Source organism: Anolis carolinensis, chromosome 1 (assembly GCF_035594765.1).
Source record: "Anolis carolinensis isolate JA03-04 chromosome 1, rAnoCar3.1.pri, whole genome shotgun sequence".
Taxonomy (NCBI): Eukaryota; Metazoa; Chordata; class Lepidosauria; order Squamata; family Dactyloidae; genus Anolis; species Anolis carolinensis.
Window position 1 is genome coordinate 187,824 of NC_085841.1, and position 21,366 is coordinate 209,189.

General features: G+C 43.1%; 1 protein-coding gene across 1 annotated transcript in view; it reads left to right on the plus strand.

Moving 5' to 3' along the window:
- Positions 1 to 1,130: 1,130 nt before the first annotated feature.
- selenoi (selenoprotein I) overlaps positions 1,131 to 21,366 on the plus strand; it is a 60,928-nt gene continuing 40,692 nt past the window's right edge. The window contains exon 1 of the mRNA XM_062968901.1: positions 1,131 to 1,329. Within this exon, the coding sequence (XP_062824971.1) occupies positions 1,273 to 1,329 (57 nt within the window). The 5' untranslated portion in view covers positions 1,131 to 1,272. The remainder of the gene's footprint in view (positions 1,330 to 21,366) is intronic.

Sequence of the window (21,366 nt, forward strand, 5' to 3'; positions counted from 1 at the left end):
TACTTAATATTTTCCTTCCTTCTTTACTTAATATTTTCCTTCCTTTCTTCTTTCTTTATTTAATATTTTCCTTCCTTCCTTCTTTCCTTTATATCTTCCTTCCTTTCTTCTTTACTTAATATTTTCCTTCCTTCCTTCCTTCTTTCCTTTATATCTTCCTTCCTTTCTTCTTTACTTAATATTTTCCTTCCTTCCTTCCTTCTTTCCTTTATATCTTCCTTCCTTTCTTCTTTACTTAATATTTTCCTTCCTTCCTTCCTTCTTTCCTTTATATCTTCCTTCCTTTCTTCTTTACTTAATATTTTCCTTCCTTCCTTCCTTCTTTCCTTTATATCTTCCTTCCTTTCTTCTTTACTTAATATTTTCCTTCCTTCCTTCCTTCCTTCCTTCTTTCCTTTATATCTTCCTTCCTTTCTTCTTTACTTAATATTTTCCTTCCTTCCTTCCTTTATATCTTCCTTCCTTCCTTCCTTTATATTTTCCTTCCTTTCTTCTTTATTTAATATTTTCCTTCCTTCTTCTTTCTTTATTTAATATTTTCCTTCCTTCCTTCCTTCCTTTTTTCCTTTATATCTTCCTTCCTTCCTTCTTTACTTAATATTTTCCTTCCTTCCTTTTTTCCTTTATATCTTCTTTCCTTCCTTCTTTACTTAATATTTTCCTTCCTTCCTTTTTTTCCTTTATATCTTCCTTCCTTTCTTCTTTATTTAATATTTTCCTTCCTTCCTTCCTTTTTTCCTTTATATCTTCCTTTCTTCCTTCTTTACTTAATATTTTCCTTCCTTCCTTTTTTCCTTTATATTTTCCTTTCTTCCTTCTTTACTTAATATTTTCCTTCCTTTCTTCTTTACTTATTTCATATTTTCCTTCCTTCCATCCTTTTTTCCTTTATATCTTCTTTCCTTCCTTCTTTACCTTAATATTTTCCTTCCTTTCTTCCTTCCTTCCTTTTTTCCTTTATATCTTCCTTCCTTCCCTCTTTACTTGATATTTTCCTTCCTTCCTTTCCCTAGTGGGCGTGGCCTCCCTTGCCTGGCGTGCCTCTCCCAAGATGGCGGCGGCGTGAGCTCGAGAGCGGCGGCGGCGGCGGCGGCGGCGCGCGTGACGTCACGCGTGGGCTGATCTGGGCCGGCGAGCGTGAGGCAGGCGGGGCGGCGTACGGGCGCCGCCGAGGGACACGCGGGAGCCGCGCGGGCGTTTTCCACCTCTTCTATTGCTGCTGCCTCAGTCCTTTGGAGGGAAAGCAAAGGCCGGCGAGGCGAGGACGAGGCCATGGCCGGCTACGAGTACGTGAGCGCCGAGCAGCTGGCCGGCTTCGACAAGTACAAGGTGAGGAGCCTGCACCCATCACCCTCAGACAGACCGCAATAGGCCGGGGAGCGGGGACTACAACTCCCATCATCCCCAAGGGTTGCCTAACCCTTTACCTTTGACCTTGCTGCCACTTAGGACTACAACTCTCATCATCCTCGCCTCTCCCGTTGTGGAGTGCATCTCCCATGCTCCACAGCAAAGCTCAAGGCGAGGAGGACTACAACTCCCAGCATCCGGAGGATGCTGGGAGTTGTAGTCCTCCTCGCCTTGAGCTTTGCTGTGGAGCATGGGAGATGCACTCCACAACGGGAGGGGTGAGAACGATGGGATTTGTAGTCCTCCCACTACAGTTCCCATCATCTTCACTCCCATCTTGAAAGCTTACTGCTGCCTAAGACTACAGCTCCCATCATCCTCACTCTCTTCTCTAATGGACATTTTCCAAGCTCTACTGGAGGAGGACTACATATCCCAGCACCCTCAGCTATCAATACAATTCCTATCACTCTCAAAGCATCACCTTGCTGCTGCTTAAGACTACAACTCCCATCATCCCCACTCCCTTCTCGACTGGACTACATATCCCAGCACTCTCAGCTATCAATACAATTCCTATCACCCTCAAAGCATCACTTTGCTGCTGCTTAAGACTACAACTCCCATCATCCCCACTCCCTTCTTGACTGGATTACATATCCCAGCACTCTCAGCTATCAATACAATTCCTATCACCCTCAAAGCATCACTTTGCTGCTGCTTAAGACTACAACTCCCATCATCCCCACTCCCTTCTTGACTGGATTACATATCCCAGCACTCTCAGCTATCAATACAATTCCCATCACCACCAAAGCATCACCTTCCTGCTGCTTAGGACTACAATTTCCATTATCCCCACTCCGTTCTCGACTGGACTACATATCCCAGCACCCTCAGCTATCAATACAATTCCTATCACCACCAAAGCATCACCTTGCTGCTGCTTAGGACTACAGTTTCCATCATCCCCACTCCGTTCTCAACTGGACTACATATCCCAGCACCCTCAACTATCAATACAATTTCTATCACCCCCAAAGCACCACCTTGCTGATGCTTAAGACTACAATTTCCATCATCCCCACTCCCTTCTTGACTGGACTACATATCCCAGCACCCTCAGCTATCAATACAATTTCTATCACCCCCAAAGCACCACCTTGCTGATGCTTAAGACTACAACTCCCACCATCCCCACTCCCTTCTCAACTGGACTACATATCCCAGCACCCCCAGCTATCAATACAATTCCTATCACCCCCAAAGCACCACCTTGCTGATGCTTAAGACTACAACTCCCACCATCCCCACTCCCTTCTCAACTGGACTACATATCCCAGCACCCTCAGATATTACTACAATTCCCATCACCCCCAAAGCACCACCTTACTGCAGCTTAGGACTACAACTCCCACCATCCTCCTTCACTCAACCACACTAACCTCTCATTGGACTACAACTCCCATACTCCACTGCTAGTCCTACGACACTGCACAGCATGACTATCCTCTCATTGTACTACAACTCTCATGCTCCACAGTCACCAGTGCTAGTCCTATGACACGTTACTGGGTAGCGGGTCTTGGCGGGGATGATGGGTGTTGTTGTGCACCCTTCTCTATCCTCCATCATCCCCCATTGCTACAAGGGGTCCAATGAGCACTGCTGGATGTGGATTATGGGAGATGTAGTCCAAAGGATGGGGAAAGGAGAGCAGTCAGCTGAGGAATGAAGAGGAAGGATGGGCTTTGTAGTCCTTTGCGAGACATATTTTGACTGTGGAATGAATGCATTCAAATACAGTGTTGTTCAGACACGGGGCCCTCCAGGTGTTTTGGACTCCAACTCCCACAATTCCTAACTGTTACGAATTGTGGGAGTTGTAGTCCAAAACACCTGGAGAGCCCAAGTTTACGATTGTTGTCGTCATCACAACATCGACATGTGATGGGATTCCTAGGCTCACCATTGCACAATATCAATTGACATAGGCCATCTGTCAGGGGTGTTTTGATTGTGCTTTTCCTGCATGAAGGCACCAAAGGGTTGGACTAGATGACCTCAAGAGGTCTCTTCCAACTCTATGAGTCTGTGATAATTTTTTTGTAAAATGGTTTTGTAAAATGTGCGAATTCTCGGCACTTTAAGCGGAGTATCCAGTGCTACGTATGGGTTATGCATCAGAACACAAGCTGAACATATGTCAACAGTGTGTTGATAATAATAATTATAATAATAATAATAATTTTATTTGTCGCCTGTCTCTTCTCACGGCAGCTAAAAAAGCCAATGTGATTCCAGGCCCTGTCTGTATTATTTATTGATTTATTTATTTACTATATTTATATCCCGACTTTCTGGGACTCAGAGCAGCTTACATATTAAATTTACCTACAATATTATATTATTAGCATAGTACAATACTGGCAATAAATTACTATATTGTACTATATCCATATATTGTCATATAATAATAATAATAATAATAATAATAATAATAATAATAATAATAATAATAATAATAATTTTATTTTTGTACCCTGCCACCATCTCCCGAGAGGGACTCGGGGCGGCTTACAGATATAAAACCAACATACAATAATATCAAATACAAAAACACACAAATAAATTTAAAAGGCATTAAAATTACATTATTAGTAATAAAATATTACATGTGAAATATATAATTGATTTTATTATATTATATTATTATATTATATCGTGTAGGAAGGGAAGTCATAGTTCCGCTCTCTTCTGCTTTGGTCAGGCCTTCTCACCTTGGAATAAAAAGATAATTTTTATTAATAATCAATAATTATTGAATTATTGACAACCTGGAAGCCGCTCTGAATCTCTTTCAAGGTGGGATAGAGCAGAGTAAAAATACAGTAAATAATAATAACAACAATAACAATAATAATAATGGGTTGCTGTGAATTTTCCGGGCTGTATGGCCATGAGTCACCTTTGGGGTGAGAAGAGCGGGGTATAAATATGGTAAATAAATAGAAAATAAATGTTCAAGAAGCATTCTCTTCTGACGTTTCACCCACATCTATGACAATAATAACAATAATACAGTAAATAATAATAACAACAATAACAACAATAATAATGGGTTGCTGTGAATTTTCTGGGCTGTATGGCCATGAGTCACCTTCGGGGTGAAAAGAGTGAAGTATAAATATTGTAAATAAATAGTAAATAAATGTTCCAGAAGCATTCTCTTCTGACGTTTCACCCACATCTATGATAATAATAACAATAATGGGTTGCTGTGAATTTTCCAGGCTGTATGGCCATGAGTCCCCTTCGGGGTGAGAAGAGCGGGGTATAAATATTGTAAATAAATAGAAAATAAATGTTCAAGAAGCATTCTCTTCTGACGTTTCACCCACATCTATGACAATAATAACAATAATACAGTAAATAATAATAACAACAATAACAACAATAATAATGGGTTGCTGTGAATTTTCTGGGCTGTATGGCCATGAGTCACCTTCGGGGTGAAAAGAGCGGGGTATAAATATTGTAAATAAATAGTAAATAAATGTTCCAGAAGCATTCTCTTCTGACGTTTCACCCACATCTATGACAATAATAACAATAATGGGTTGCTGTGAATTTTCCAGGCTGTATGGCCATGAGTCCCCTTTGGGGTGAAAAGAGTGAAGTATAAATATTGTAAATAAATAGTAAATAAATGTTCCAGAAGCATTCTCTTCTGACGTTTCACCCACATCTATGATAATAATAACAATAATGGGTTGCTGTGAATTTTCCAGGCTGTATGGCCATGAGTCCCCTTCGGGGTGAGAAGAGCGGGGTATAAATATTGTAAATAAATAGTAAATAAATGTTCCAGAAGCATTCTCTTCTGACGTTTCACCCACATCTATGACAATAATAACAATAATGGGTTGCTGTGAGTTTTCCAGGCTGTATGGCCATGAGTCCCCTTCGGGGTGAGAAGAGCGGGGTATAAATATTGTCAATAAATAGTAAATAAATGTTCCAGAAGCATTCTCTTCTGATGTTTCACCCACATCTATGAGAATAATAACAATAATGGGCTGCTGTGAATTTTCCAGGCTGTATGGCCATGAGTCCCCTTCGGGACGAGAAGAGCGGGGTATAAATATTGTAAATAAATAGTAAATAAATGTTCCAGAAGCATTCTCTTCTGACGTTTCACCCACATCTATGACAATAATAACAATAATGGGTTGCTGTGAATTTTCCAGGCTGTATGGCCATGAGTCCCCTTTGGGGTGAAAAGAGTGAGGTATAAATATTGTAAATAAATAGTAAATAAATGTTCCAGAAGCATTCTCTTCTGACGTTTCACCCACATCTATGACAATAATAACAATAATGGGTTGCTGTGAATTTTCCAGGCTGTATGGCCATGAGTCCCCTTCGGGATGAGAAGAGTGGGGTGTAAGTATTGTAAATAAATAGTAAATAAATGTTCCAGAAGCATTCTCTTCTGACGTTTCACCCACATCTATGGCAGGCATCCTCAGAGGTTGTGAGGTCTGTTGGAAACTAAGAAAGTGGGGTTTATATTTCTCTGGAATGATGTCCAGGGTGAGAGAAAGAACTCTTTGTCTGTTAAAGGCAAATGTGAATGTTGCAATTGGCCAGCTTGATTAGCATTGAATGGCCTTGCAGCATCAAAGCCTGGCTGCTTCCTGACTGGGGGAAATCCTTTGTTGAGAGGTGTTAACTGGCCCTGATTGTTTCCTGTCTGGAATTCCCCTGTTTTCTGAGCATTGTTCTTTATTTACTGTCCTGATTTTAGAGGGTTTTTTTTTAAAATACTGGTAGCCAGATTTTGTTCATTTTCATGGTTTCCTCCTTTCTGTTGAAATTGTCCATGTGCTGGCTTCCCTGTATAATTTGACGTGGTGGTTGTGATAGTTGTCCAGCATTTCTGTGTCCTCAAATAATATTTATTTATTTATTACAGTACTTTTATCCCGCCCTTCTCACCCAATAGGGGACTCAGGGCAGCTTACAATAAAAACACAAACACATATATACAAATAATACAGAACATTCCATCAATTAAAATTAAATACAATAAACATTCATAAAAAATATACATATAAACTAGCTGTGCCCGGCCACGCGTTGCTGTGGCAAAGTGGTGGTGGTATTGGTTAAAAATTGTTGTGTAATTTTTATTTGACGTTGTTTGTATTTTTTTAATTAATTTTATTGTAAGCTATCTTTTTATTTATTATATTTTATTATTTTCTTGCATTATTTTTAGTTATTTTCTGTTGTTATAGTATTTTATTGGATTAATTTTTAGTGTTTTTAATTATTTTTTAGTGTTTTTTTATTATTTTTATTGGGTTGCTAGGAGACCAAGTTGGAGGAGCTTAGCCTTCTAACTGGCAGCAATTGGATAAAAGCAATTATTCCTCTCTCTCTAATTAGGACTTTATTTTTCTTTTCTTTTTGTTGTATCAACCTAGAGGCGTGGATGATGGGTTGTGTTGTCAAATTTCGAGGTTGGGGGGCCTGTAGTTTTGTTGTTTTGTGGGTCGCCATGATGCCATCACTCTTTTATATATATAGACTAGCTGTGCCCGGCCACGCGTTGCTGTGGCGTATGGGAATTAATAATAATATAATAATAATTTTATTCTTATATCCCGCCCCATCTCCCCGGAGAGACTCGGGGCGGCTTACATGGGGCCATGCCCAGACACGACAGCACAAATCAGATAAAACATTAAACCGAGCAGTAAAACTTCAACATGATTAAAAACAGTCATAAAAGTCAATATACACAATAATATTAAAATCCCGATTTGGGTCAAAAGATCCAGGCCAAGGTGCAAAGCAATATCAAGTTATCAGGGAGGGATAATTATACAGCAGGTGTAATTCTTTGTTAGGTAGGTGGAATAACAGTGAATAGCTTTGTAGCCTGAAAGCCTGGCCATTTTCTTATGTGAATCCTTGTTTGGTGAGGTGGAATAGAAAGGAATAGGCTTGCTGCTTGGAAGGTTAGGTAGTTGCCTTTTAGGGGAATTTTTTTGGGGTGGTAGAATTGTAATGAATAGCCTCGGTGGTTCAAAGCCTGGATGCTTGCTACCTAGGGGAAATCTTTGAGCGAGCTGATCCTGGGCAGCCATGCTGTCCCGAAAAATACTTTGAGTTCCGCACGCATGCGTACATTGCCTGTTGTGGGTTTTGGCCTTTTTTTGGTGTTGTGATTGTGTTTTTTGTGTGATTGTGTTGTATCTTACTGGAGGCACGGATGATGGATTGTGTTGCCAATTTTAGAGTTTGGGGGGTGTTGGGTTTTGTTGTTTTGTGGGTCGCCGTGATGCCATCACTCTTTTATATATATAGAAGTTATATAGTTGGTGCATCTTTTGTGTCCAGGTTGGTTCCTCAAGTGCTCTGCTTTGCTGACTTCTCTGGTTGTGTCCTTCATGTTCCTTGATTCATGTTTGGCAAATCCAACATCTATATGAACATTACAGGTGACGTTGGAGAACGTTGTTTCGTTCCTTTGTTTGTATCTCTATATAGTTTGACCATTTAGCCTTAATTTCGCTTTTTATTTTGAGTTGATAGCACCGACCACCCTTTTAAATTCTTGACCCACCCCATAGCAGTTCAATACTTTTTATTATGACTTCCCAAATCCTGGGTCCAAGATATTCATACGGTCAAGCTGTAAGGTGTCCAGAGAACGGCCGCAGAAACGGTCAAAAGTCAGAAAACCATGAATCCCTCAAAGTGACGTAACTGGACCAAACTTGGCAGGCAGAACCCCCGTGATCCCCTTTACACCCTGGTGCAGTTTGGGGGAGGATGGACCACGGATTATGGGATTTGCAGTACCTTCACTCACTTCCTGAGACCACTGCAACTACAAGGAGTGACAGAACTGGACCAAACTTGGAAACACTTTACATGCTGCAGCTGTTTGGGGCAGGCTGGACCAAGGATTATGGGATTTGTAGTACCTTCACCCAATTTGCCTACCACAGACCACTGTGGTGCCCACAAATGATGGAACAGGACCAAAATTCGCCCACAGATGCAATGTGGCCCACTTTAAGTCCTGGTGTGGTGTAGGGGAGGATGGACCATGGATGATGGGATTTGCAGCACTTTCACTCGATTCGGCTCCCACAGGGCACTATGGAGAAGAGAAAGCCGAAAGAAAAGGGGGCATGAGAGGCATGTTTAAATATTGGAAAGGATGTCACATTGAGGTGCAGGAAAGGCTTGTTTTCTGCTGCTTTGCAAACCAGGACACCGTACAAATTCAAATTCCTAGGAAAAGAGATTCCACCTAAACACCAGGAAGAACTTCCTGATACTTAGCACTCCTTGGCACTGGAGTCTGGTGGGCTGTCCTTTTTTGGAGGCTTTTATTTATTTATTATATTGTATTTATTATATTTATTTATATTTATATTATATTTATTTTTATTATTCATATTTATATTATATTTATTATTATTATTATTTATATTATTATTTATATTAATCATATTAATTTATTGTATTTATTTATTATATTCTGTCCTTTTTTCTCACCCCGAAGAGGACTTAGGGTGGATCACAATGCACATATACACGGCAAACATTCAACGCCATTAGATGTATTACATATATACAGACACAGAGGCAATTTAACATTTTCCAGCTTCAAGCTTCATGAGGGTTGCTCAATTCCGGCCACAGGGGGAGCTGTCGCTTCGTCGTCCACTTGTGACACCGAGTCCGTGATGGAGTACTTCCTCATTACTTTCTGCACGCTGCTGGAAGTTTTTCTGGTGTCGTAAATTAGTTAAATTTATTAATTTATTTATTTACAGCATTTATATTCCGCCCTTCTCACCCCGAAGGGGACTCAGGGCGGATCACATTACACATATAGGCAAACATTCAATGCCTTTTAACATAGAACAAAGACAAGACAAAATAGGCTCCGAGCGGGCCTCGAACTCATGACCTCCTGGTCAGAGTGATTCATTGCAGCTGGTTGCAGCTGGCTTGCTCTCCAGCCTGCGCCACAGCCCGGCTCCTCCCCGCATACAGCAGTACCTAAATTTTCTACTCAATGCAACTGTCTTTTGGGCTGCTTAGGTCAACAGCAAGCTAGGCTATTAATGGTCAGGAGCTCAATTCGACCTGGGCTGGCTTCGAACTCATGACCTCTGGCTTCAAACTCATGACCTACTAACCAACTGCGCCACAGCCTGGCCCACCACAGCCCAGAGGCTGGGTGGCCATCTGTCAGGGTGCTTTGATTGTACTTTTCCTGCATTGCATAGCATAGAGTTGGGGTCTCTTCTAGCTCTGTGACTATGAAAAGAGATGGCCGGCTTTTTCCACTACTAGCCAATAAGGGGCCAAGGCTGACCAGCATAGTCTTTGGCTTGGCACTTTGTGTAGCATGGTGTAGGGCAGTGTTTTGTGTAGGGCAGTGTTTTGGAAACTGTGATGCGGCAGCTAAAAAGGCCAATGCCATTCTAGGCTGCACCAATAGATGCCTGCTGATTGCATCGAGGGAAGTCATAATCCCATTCTAGTCTGCTTTGGTCAAGCCTCACCTGGGATTATAACCCTGCGTCCAGTTCTGGGCAGAGCAATTCAAGGAAGATGGGCAAGAGGGAAGGTGTCCAGAGAAGGGCCATCTAATGGTCAAAGGTTTCGAACCCAGGCTCTAATGAGGAATAGTTTAAGGCAGGGGTCCCCAAACTTTTTAAACAGGGGGCCAGTTCATGATCCTTTGGACCGTTGGAGGGCCGGACTATAGTTGGCCACCGAGCAATAAATAATAATAATAATAATAATAATAATAATAATAATAATGAGGATTGGAAGAGAGCCCTTGAGTCCAATCCCCTTCTGCCTTAGTGCACTGAAAGAACAAGCAAAGCACCCCTGACAGATGGCCTCCCAGCCTCAATGTTAATAATAATAATAATAATAATAATAATAATAATAATAATAATAGACCCTTGGGCCATTGAGTCCAATCCCCTTCTGCCTTTGTGCACTGAAAGAACAAGCAAAGCACCCCTGACGGATGGCCTCCCAGCCTCAATGTCAACAACAACAACAACAACAATAACTGCAAAAGGCCACCCTGCTGGGATCTGCGCGCATCATCCAAAAATATATCACACAGTCCTAGACACTTGGGAAGTGTTCGACTTGTGATTTTGTGAAACGAAATCCAGCATATCTATCTTGTTTGCGGTGTCATACAATAAAATAATTATTATTATTTTATTGTATGGGCCATTGAGTCCAACCCCCTTCTGCCTTTGTGCACTGAAAGAACAGCCTCAATGTTAATAATAATAATAACAACAACAACAACAACAACAACAACAACAAAAGACCCTTGGGCCATTGAGTCCAATCCCCTTCTGCCTTTGTGCACCGAAAGAACAAGCAAAGCACCCCTGACAGATGGCCTCCCAGCCTCAATGTTAATAATAATAATAATGAAGAGTGTTGGAAGAAACCCCTTGGGCCATTGAGTCCAACCCCCTTCTGCCTCTGTGCACCAAAAGCACAAGCAAAGCACCCCTGAAAGCACCCAGCCTCAATATTAATATTAATATTAAGGGTTGTAAGAGAAGAAGAGACCCCTTGGGTCAATTAGCCCATGCCCCTTGTGCCCTTGTGCCGTGGGGGCCGGATTAATGGCTTCGATGGGCCGCATCCGGCCCCCGGGCCTTAGTTTGGGGACCCCTGGTTTAAGGAGCTGCGGATGTTGAGCTTGGAGAAGAGAAGGCTGAGAGAAAGGGACATCAGAGGCATGTTTACATATTTGAAAGGAGGTCCCATTGAGGAGGAGGAGGAGGAGGACAGGGTCCATGCTGCAGAAAAAGATATTCTACTAAACACTATTATTATTATGATGTTTATTTATACCTAGTTTTTTCTCTCCACATGGAGACTTCTCTTGTATATTGTTGTGTTTTATATTGTTACTAGCTGTGCCCAGCCACGCGTTGCTGTGGCGAAGTCTGGTGGTCTGGGAAATAAGGTATTGAGGAATTGGTGGTAGTTAAGGTAAAGGCTAAAGGTTTTCTCCTGACGTTAAGTCCAGTCGTGACCGACTCTGGGGGTTGGTACCCATCTCCATTTCTAAGCTGAAGAGCCGGCTTTGTCCGTAGACTCCTCCAAGGTCATGTGGCTACTGCCATGATTGCATGGAGAGCCGTTACCTTCCTCCCAGAGCAGTATCTATTGATCTACTCACATTTGCATGTTTTCAAATTGTTGGTTGACAGAAGCTAGGGCATGACTGCATGGAGTGCCGTTACCTTCCCGCCGGAGCAGTATCTATTCATCTACTCTCATTTGTGAGGCCTAACTCTGCCTGTCCTCTGGGCTGAGTGGGTTGCTAGGAGACCAAGTGGGTGGAGCTTAGCCTTCTAACTGGCAGCAATTGGATAAAAACAATTATTCCTCTCTCTCTAATTAGGACATTATTTTTCTCTTCTTTTTGTTGTATGAACGTAGAGGCATGGACGAGGGCTTGTGCTGCCAAGTTTAATGTTTCTGGGATGTGTAGTTTTGTTGTTTTGTCCTAGGCTGAAATTTCATTACCCTTTTATTATATACTAGCTGTGCCCAGCCACGCGTTGCTGTGGCGTTGTCTGGTGGTGTTGGTGAGAACTTGTTGAGGCTGGATGGCCATCTGTCAGGAGTGCTTGGATTGTGTCCTCCTGCATGGTAGAAGGAAGTTGATCTGGATGATCCTTAGGGGTCATTCCAAACCTTAGGATTGTATGATGTTGTTATTATTATTATTAGTAGTAGTAGTATTGAGAGGCTGGGTGGCCATCTGTTGGTAGTGCTTGGATTTTGTCCTCCATGGCAGAATTGGGTTGGACTGGATGGCCTTTAGGGGTGTCTTCTAACTATCTGATGCTATGATTCGATGTGTATTATTATTGTGCAGATATTGGATGGCCATCTGTGAGGAGTGGTTGGATTGTGTCCTCCTGCATGATATAAGGAAGTTGAACTGGATGATCCTTAGGGGTATCTGCTAACCTTAGGATTGTATTATTATTATTATTATTATTATTATTATTATTATTATTATTATTATTATTATTATTATTAAGAGGCTGGGTGGCCATCTGTTGGGCTGAGTGGGTTGCTAGAAGACCAAGTGGGCGGAGCTTAGCCTTCTAACTGACAGCAATTGGATAAAAACAAATATTCCTCTCCCTCTAATTAGGACTTTATTTTTCTTTCCTTTTTGTTGTATGAACGTAGAGGCATGGATGAGGGGTTGTGCTGCCAAGTTTAGTGTTTCTGGGATGTGTAGTTTTGTTGTTTTGTCCTAGGCCGAAATTTCATTACCCTTTTATATATATAGATTGTTTTTATTCGGGCTTGGCCCCACGTAAGCCACCCTGAGTCCCCTTAGGGGAGATAGGGGCGGGGTATAAAAATAAAGTTGTTGTTATTGTTGTTATAACCCCACTTGCCTAGTTTCCAACAGACTTCGCAACCTCTGAGGGTGCCTGGCATAGATGTGGGTGAAATGTCAGGAGAGAATGCTTCTGGAACATGGTTAGGCCGCCTGGAAAACTCACAGCAACCCAGTGATTCCGGCCATGAAAGCCTTTGACAACAACTTGGGAGCTGCTGCTTCGGGTGTCTGTTTGCCTCCCGGGAAATAGCTGACCCGGCTCCCTCCTGCTGGGCTTGCAAGGGCCAGAGAGGCCTTCTTCGCCTTGGGAAGATCAAGTTTCCTTTTCCCAACAGGAACAGGTTCAATAGGGCAAATCAGGTCTTCCTCCCTTCTTTTGGGGTCTGGTCCTTGCAAGGGCTGCTGGCTATGCAGGTTGCGCGAAATTAGGCTGGGCATGGGCAAACTTGGGCCCTCCCTCCAGGAGTTTTGGACTTCAACTCCTACAGTTCCTAACAGCCTCAGGCTGTGGAATAATGTCCAAGGGAGGAGAAAGAACTCTTTGTCTGTTGGAGGCAAGTGTGAATGTTGCAAGTGATTAGCATTGAAAAGCCTTGCAGGGGAACTCCATACAGGAAACAATCAGGACCGGCTGACACCTTCCAACAAAGGATTCCCCCAGGCAGGAAGCAGCCAGGCTTTGCAGCTGCAGAGCCATTCAATGCTAATCAAGGTGGCCAATTGCAACATTCACACTTGCCTCAGACTGACCCGAGTTCTTTCTCCCACCCTGGACATCATCCCACAGATATTATAAACCTCACTTGCCTCATTTCCAACAGTGTCCTATAATGTCGATTTTATTGTGGTTTATTTATTGTAATATGTTTTAACTGTTGTACTTGTTTTGTTAGCCACCCAGAGTCCCTGTCGGGAGATGGTGGCGGGGTAGAAAAATAAAGTTACTTACCTCACAACCTATGAGGATACTTGCCACAGATCTGGGTGATACGTCAGGAGAGAATGCTTCTGGAACATGGCCATGCAGCTTGGAAAACGCACAGCAAACCAATAACAATAACAACTTTATTTTTATACTTTTAATACAGTATTTAGTTCTATTTTAATATTGGAATATTTTCGGTTTAAGTTGTGCTGGGTACTTTTAAGCAGAGGTTGGATGGCCATCTGTCTCGAAGGCTTGGGTGGTGCCTTCCTGCCTGGCCAAAGGGGGATCAGACTCGGTGGCCCTTAAGGTCTCTTTCGGCTCCAGGATTCTATGGCCCCATTTATCTATGAAGCTCCTAATGTCTATGGCAATGATGGGCAATCTTTTGCGCTTGGTGTGTCAAAATTCACCAAAAAACCTAGCATGACTTGGGTGGTGTGTCACTTCGAGAAAAAAACCATAATTTCGCAATATGCATAGTTTAAATAACAAAAATGTATAATTGTAATATATAACTGTATTTAATAAATCATAACTATTTACTACCATTATTTCAATGTACAACAATCTATGGTACTTCTTGCAGTTTCCACGCTGATTTCTCTCTATTCCAGTTTCAATGTAGTCACGAATAATGAATACTATAGTAGTAATATAATAGTAATAATATGATAATATGCTACAATAATAGAATAATAATAGAAGGATATATATATACTAGCTGTGCCCGGCCACGCGTTGCTGTGGCGTTGTCTGGTGGTGTTGGTGAGAAATTGTTGAGGTAGTGGTGGTATTGAATATCTGTTGTATGGTTGTCTTTATGTTTAGTATGCACACTGAAATGGATTATATGGCAGTGTGGAGTCAAGATAATCCAGTTCAAAGTAGATAAGATTCTAAATGGGTTATATAGCTGTGTGGAAGGGCCTTGAGTCTACACTGCCATATAATCCAGTTAAAATCTGTGGAAGAGGCCTAAGTGAGGCCTAACTGTGCCTGTCCCCTGGGCTGAGTAGGTTGCTAGGAGACCAAGTGGGCGGAGCTTAGCCTTCAAACTGGCAGCAATTGGATAAAAACTATTATTCCTCTCCCTCTAATTAGAACTTTATTTTTCTTTTCTTTTTGTTGTATCAACCTAGAGCCGTGAATGATGGGTTGTGTTGTCAAATTTCGAGGTTGGGGGGCCTGTAGTTTTGTTGTTTTGTCCGCTGCCCTGATGCCATCACTCTTATATATATATATATATATATATATATATATATATATATATATATATATATAATGTGCATAATTCCTATGGAGTAAACAACAAAACCACTGGACCAAATCACACCAAATTTGGCCACAAACGACATAGTCATCCAATCAATCTGCATGCGGCAGCGTGTCAGCAAAAATGGCTAAGCGTGTCAGTGCTTACACGTGTGTCATAGGTTGGCCTTCACTGGTCTATGGCATGGATGGCTTCTGTCTTGAAGGCTTGGGTTGTGTCTTTCTGCCTGTCAGAAAGAAGAGGGTTGGACTAGATGGCCCTTGGGGTCCCTTCCGACTCTAGGATTCAATGACTCTGGATGAAGTTGAGTTGCCCTTTTCTGACCATCTCTTGCCCCTGAAGCTTCTCTTGGACCTTCTCCACCACATCCAGGACTTTGACGTGTGATTGAAATGGGCATGCCAACAACTCCTCAATGGCATCCTTAAGGAATCGTAAAGTCCGAAGGGTCCTCCAAAGGCTATTTAGTCCAACCCTCTTGTGGCCAGGCAGGACGACACAATCAAAACCCTCCCAACAGATGACCACCCAATCTCAGCATAAGAGAAGGAGAGTCCACCAGACTCGGATTCCTTGCCTCTTGGGTTCAGAAACTGGCCCAAAAGCAAAACAAAGCTGAGGCTGAAGAGCAGGGATTTTGCCCCGGCTGCCCCTTTCCTTGTGGCTCAAGGGAACAGCGGTCAGTTGCGCGTGGCGGTCAGTCTTAAGGGTCCAGAGTCCATCTTTGTGCGGATTCCTAGATCCCTCCTTGGGAAGGCATGTGGTTCCTCTCCAGCCTCCGGAGAACCGCATTTAATTTGCTGCTACAAATCCCCCTTCGAACAGAGGTTTTTTCCATGGGCAGAACTTGGAAAATTACTTTGGGAAAGCCATTCATTATCATTGTCATTCTGGTTGTCTTCCATAGTTAGTTGATATTGGAAAATTACTTTGGGTGTGCCATTTATTATTGTAATCCTGGTTAGTAAAAGGTAAAGGTTTACCTTGACGTTGAGTCCAGTCATGACCGACTCTGGGGGTTGGTGCTCATCTCCATTTCTAAGCCGAAGAGCCGGCGTTGTCCGTAGACACCTCCAAGGTCATGTGGGTGTAGGCATGACTGCATGGAGCACCGTTACCTTCTCGCCGGAGCAGTACCTATTTATCTACTCACATTGGCATGTTTTCGAATTGCTAGGTTGGCAGGAGCTGGGGCTAACAGCGGGCGCTCATTCTGCTCCCGGGATTTGAACCTGGGACCTTTCGGTCTGCAAGTTCAGCAGCTCAGCGCTTTAACACACTGCGCCACTACCAGGGGCCCTGGTTAGTTATAATTATAATTAGTTATAATTAGTTAGTTATAATTATAAATTATAATTAGTTGATATTATAGTTGTGTAAGTTAGTTTTTGTATTTATTTATTTATTTGCACAAAGAGCCAGAGGCACAGAAATGGGGTCAAGCCCCCCTTTGCAACATTGAGTTTTGCAACCTAGTGGTCAGTCTGGCCTCTCCGGAGGAGGAGGAATTTGCAGCACTGACCGAGGATCTGGTCAGTTTACATCCCGAGATAAGAAGCCTTGCTTGCTCCTTATCTATGGTATTGAATGCATTTCCTGCCAAGAAGATATCTGGGAGACCCTTCCCCATCTCTGTTTGCTCTGCAAACGCAGTTGCACCAAGATGCATTCTCACATAGCATTTCCACATTCCTTATGTCTTGGAGGAACGAGAAGAGCAGGCCTGGCATTCTTTAGAAATCGTTGGATCTTAAGAGTTGGAAGAGGTTCCCAAGGGACATTAGTCCAACCCCTTTCTTCCGCCATACAAGAAGACACCATCAAAGACTTCCTAACAGATGGCCATTTCCTGCTTCTTGGCAGGGGGTTGGACTGGATGACCCATGAGGTCTCTTCCAACTCTACTATTCTATGATTTTATCCAGTTTTTGTTTTAAAATCCCCCAAAAAGGAGACTCCAATGGATTCCCAGGCAGAAGCTTATCCGCTCTCAAACAGCTCTGTCCACCAGGAAGTTCTTCCTAATGTTTAGAAGAGATTCCTTTTTCCTACAATTTGGTTCCGTGGCTCCTTTTGTGTCCCAATCTCTGGATCAGAGCAGAGGGAGGGATATATTTCCAACCAGAATCTGAACAATATGGGATCCCTGAGCGTCAAAACGGAGGCTGGATGCCAAGAGGAGTTGTGTCTTCCTCAGAATTCCTATACGCTGACGATAACGTAGTCTGTGCTCATTCAGAGAAAGACCTACAAGCCACTCTAAACACCTTTGCAGAAGCCTCCGAAAAGCTTGACCACTGAACATCGAGGAAACCAAAACACTCCTCTACCTGCAAAAGGCACCAGCCAATCCTTTTGCAATGCTAGAAATACAGCGTAATGGTGTCAGGCTAGAAAATGTTTATTTATTTATTTATTTACAGTATTTATATTCCGCCCTTCTTTCTCACTCCGAAAGGGACTCAGGGCGGATTACAATGAACACATATATGGCAAACATTCAATGCCAACAGACAAACAACATATATAGACAGACACAGAGGCATTTAACATTTTTTTCCAGCTTCATGATTCCGGCCACAGGGGGAGCTGTTGCTTCACCGTCCAGTAGTGGCTGTACTTCCTCATTCCATTCCTCGTGTTTTGCTGGCAGTTTTATGATGTTGTAAATTAGTTAAATTAGCCTCCCTCCTGCATAAAGCGTAACTAAATTTCCCTACTTGACAGATGCAACTGTCTTTCGGGACTGCATAGGTCAACAGCAAGCCGGGCTATTTAATGGTTGGGGGCTTAACCCGACCCGGGCTTTGAACTCATGACCTCTCTGTCAGTAGTGATTTATTGCAGCTGGTTACTAGCCAGCTGCGCCACAGCCCGGCCCATTTGTTGACCATTTCCGCTCCCTAGGCAGCCACCTCTCCACAGAAATCAACACTGATGCTGAAATACAGCACTGTCTGAGCTCTGCGAGTGCAGCATTTTTCTGAATGGAGCAGAGAGTGTTTCAGGATTGGGATCTTCATAGGGAGACCAAAATGTTTGTTTACAAAGCTATTATCTTCCCAACCATGTTGTACGAAACGTGGACTGTCAACAAACGTCACTCTAGACTTCTGGAACAACTCCATCAGCAATGCCATTGAAGAATCTTGCAAATCTCTTGGGAAGATAAGCGGACATAACTCAGTGTTCTGGAAGAAGCAAAGACCACCAGCATCGAAGCCATGATCCTCCGTCACGACCGTGAAGACCACGTTGCCTGAAGGCCTGAAGATCACCGTCTCAAAAGCAGTTCCTCTACCCTCAACTCAAGAATGGACAATAGGATGTTGGTGGACAGCAAAAGATTGAAAGATGGGCTTAATGCTAACCTTAAAAATTGTGTCAGAGACACCAAGAGAGAACTGGGAAGCCCTGGCCTTCAGGAATTGGAAATCAAGGCTCTTACCAACAGTGCCATGGATTTTGGAGAGTCACAAATGGAGGGCGAAAGGGAGAAACATGCCAAGAGAAAGGAACATCAAGCCAACCCTGACCGGGGACCACCTTCCACCTGGAAATGGATGTTCTCACTGTGGAAGAACATGCGGGTCAAGAATGGGTCTCTACAGCCACCTATGGACCTACTGCTTCTTGACATGGGTTGTACTGGATGTCCCATGAGGTCTCTTCCAACTCTAGGATTCTAGGATTCTACTGGCAAGACACTACACTTGGAAGGCAGTCAGACTTGGACATGAGGGCATCATGATGATGGTGATGATGATGATGGTGGTGGTGGTGATGGTGATGATGATTTATGCCCTCCTTTATCTCCACAATGGAGACTGACTCATAGCATGATGATGATGGTGGTGATGATGGTGATGATGATGGTGATGATGATTGATGCCCTGCTTTATCTCCACAATGGGGACTGACTCATAGCATGATGATGGTGGTGATGATGGTGATGGTGATGATCATTTATGCCCTATTTTTCTCCAAAACGGAGACTTGAAGCAACTTACAGTAAAAGTGAAACAACACGATTATAACTCAAAAACATACCAACATCAGAATAGAATTAAATACTTATGACATTAAGAAGGAACAGTTAAGATCCCTAAATCTGATTAAAAACCTCGCCAAAGTTGCCAAGTACATGTTCTGTTATCCCAGAACATTTGGTGGTTGAGAGCAGCCAAATGTTCTCGGCGCCGGGTGGCCATGCTCAGCTGCAAGCCGTTTGCGGGCCTTGAGGCATCGCGGGAAACTAGATGTTCCTCCGTAGTTTAATCTTTGGAAGGAATGCAGAATACAAAAGTTTTCTGCCAGGTTTGCCCATGCGAAGAAGCCCTGTCCGTTTCCCCTTGGCTGTCGTTACGGCGGGTCTCTTGGGGAAAGGACTAGGGTTGGACTGGATGGCCTTTGGGGGTCCCGTCCAGCTCTAGGATTCTATGATCCTGTGGTTAGATGTTGAGCCTGATGGAAGCCCAAAATGAGATGCAGCATGGCTTCCATTCTGAGCCATAGAAAGAGAGGCCGGAGCCCTTGCGACATGCATCTGGCGCATTTGGGTGGAACGAGTGCTTTGCCGTATTTTGCAACCCATGTCCCGGAGGGGCCTGAAAACGGAGGCCTTGCGCCGGATTTTCTTGTCTCGAAACCTGCTTTTCTTGTCAAAGCCAACACCTGTTCCCTTTTTGCTGCAGAGACTGATAAGCAGGTCCAGCATGGAGGCCAGGGCGCATCTATACTGTAGATTTAAAACAGTTTCAACACCCCTTGCGCTGCCATGGTTCAGTCATATCGGATCCTGGGAGCTATAGTTTGGTGTAGGACCCAGCACTCTTATTATTTTACTAGCTGTGCCCGGCCACGCATTGCTGTGGCGAAGTATGGTGGTATGGGAAATAAAGTATTGAGGAATTGGTGGTAGTTTAGGTAAAGGGTAAAGGTTTTCCCCTGACATTAAGTCCATTATAAATGGGTTATATAGCTGCGTGGAAGAGCCTAGAGTCTACACTGCCATATAATCCAGTTGAAATCAGATAATCTGTATTTTATAGGCAGTGTGGAAGAGGCCTAAGTGAGGCCTAACTCTGCCTGTCCCCAGTCGTGTTTGACTCTGGGGGGTTGGTGCTCATCTTGAGTCTACACTCTCATATAATCCAGTTGAAATCAGATAATCTGTATTTTATAGGCAGTGTGGAAGAGGCCTAAGTGAGGCCTAACTCTGCCTGTCCCCAGTCGTGTTTGACTCTGGGGGTTGGTGCTCATCTTGAGTCTACACTCTCATATAATCCAGTTGAAATCAGATAATCTGTATTTTATAGGCAGTGTGGAAGAGGCCTAAGTGAGGCCTAACTCTGCCTGTCCCCAGTCGTTTTTGACTCTGGGGGTTGGTGCTCATCTTGAGTCTATACTCTCATATAATCCAGTTGAAATCAGATAATCTGTATTTTATAGGCAGTGTGGAAGAGGCCTAAGTGAGGCCTAACTCTGCCTGTCCCCAGTCGTGTTTGACTCTGGGGGTTGGTGCTCATCTTGAGTCTACACGCTCATATAATCCAGTTGAAATCAGATAATCTGTATTTTATAGGCAGTGTGGAAGAGGCCTAAGTGAGGCCTAACTCTGCCTGTCCCCAGTCGTTTTTGACTCTGGGGGTTGGTGCTCATCTTGAGTCTATACTCTCATATAATCCAGTTGAAATCAGATAATCTGTATTTTATAGGCAGTGTGGAAGAGGCCTAAGTGAGGCCTAACTCTGCCTGTCCCCAGTCGTTTTTGACTCTGGGGGTTGGTGCTCATCTTGAGTCTATACTCTCATATAATCCAGTTGAAATCAGATAATCTGTATTTTATAGGCAGTGTGGAAGAGGCCTGATTGAAGTGGCCCTGGGCTGAGTGGGTTGCTAGGAGACCAAGTGGGTGGAGCTTAGCCTTCTAACTGACAGCAGACCAAGTGGGTGGAGCTTAGCCTTCTAACTGGCAGCAATTGGATAAAAACAATTATTCCTCTCCCTCTAATTAGGACTTTATTTTTCTTTTCTTTTTGTTGTATGAACGTAGAGGCATGGATGAGGGGTTGTGCTGCCAAGTTTAGTGTTTCTAGGATGTATAGTTTTGTTGTTTTGTGCTATGCCGAAATTTCATTACCCTTTTATTCATATAGATTACTAGCTTAGGGGCCTTGCAATGCCCAGGTTGTTAGAAGGCATTGTTTGTTTTGGGATGTTAGGTAATATCACTGAAGTTTGGTCCAGATCCATTGGTGGTGGGTTCAGTGCTGTCTGGATAAGGCTGAACTACAACTCCCAAATTTCCAGGGCAATCACCCCCAAACCCTACCAGTATTCCCAGTTGGCCATGTTGGG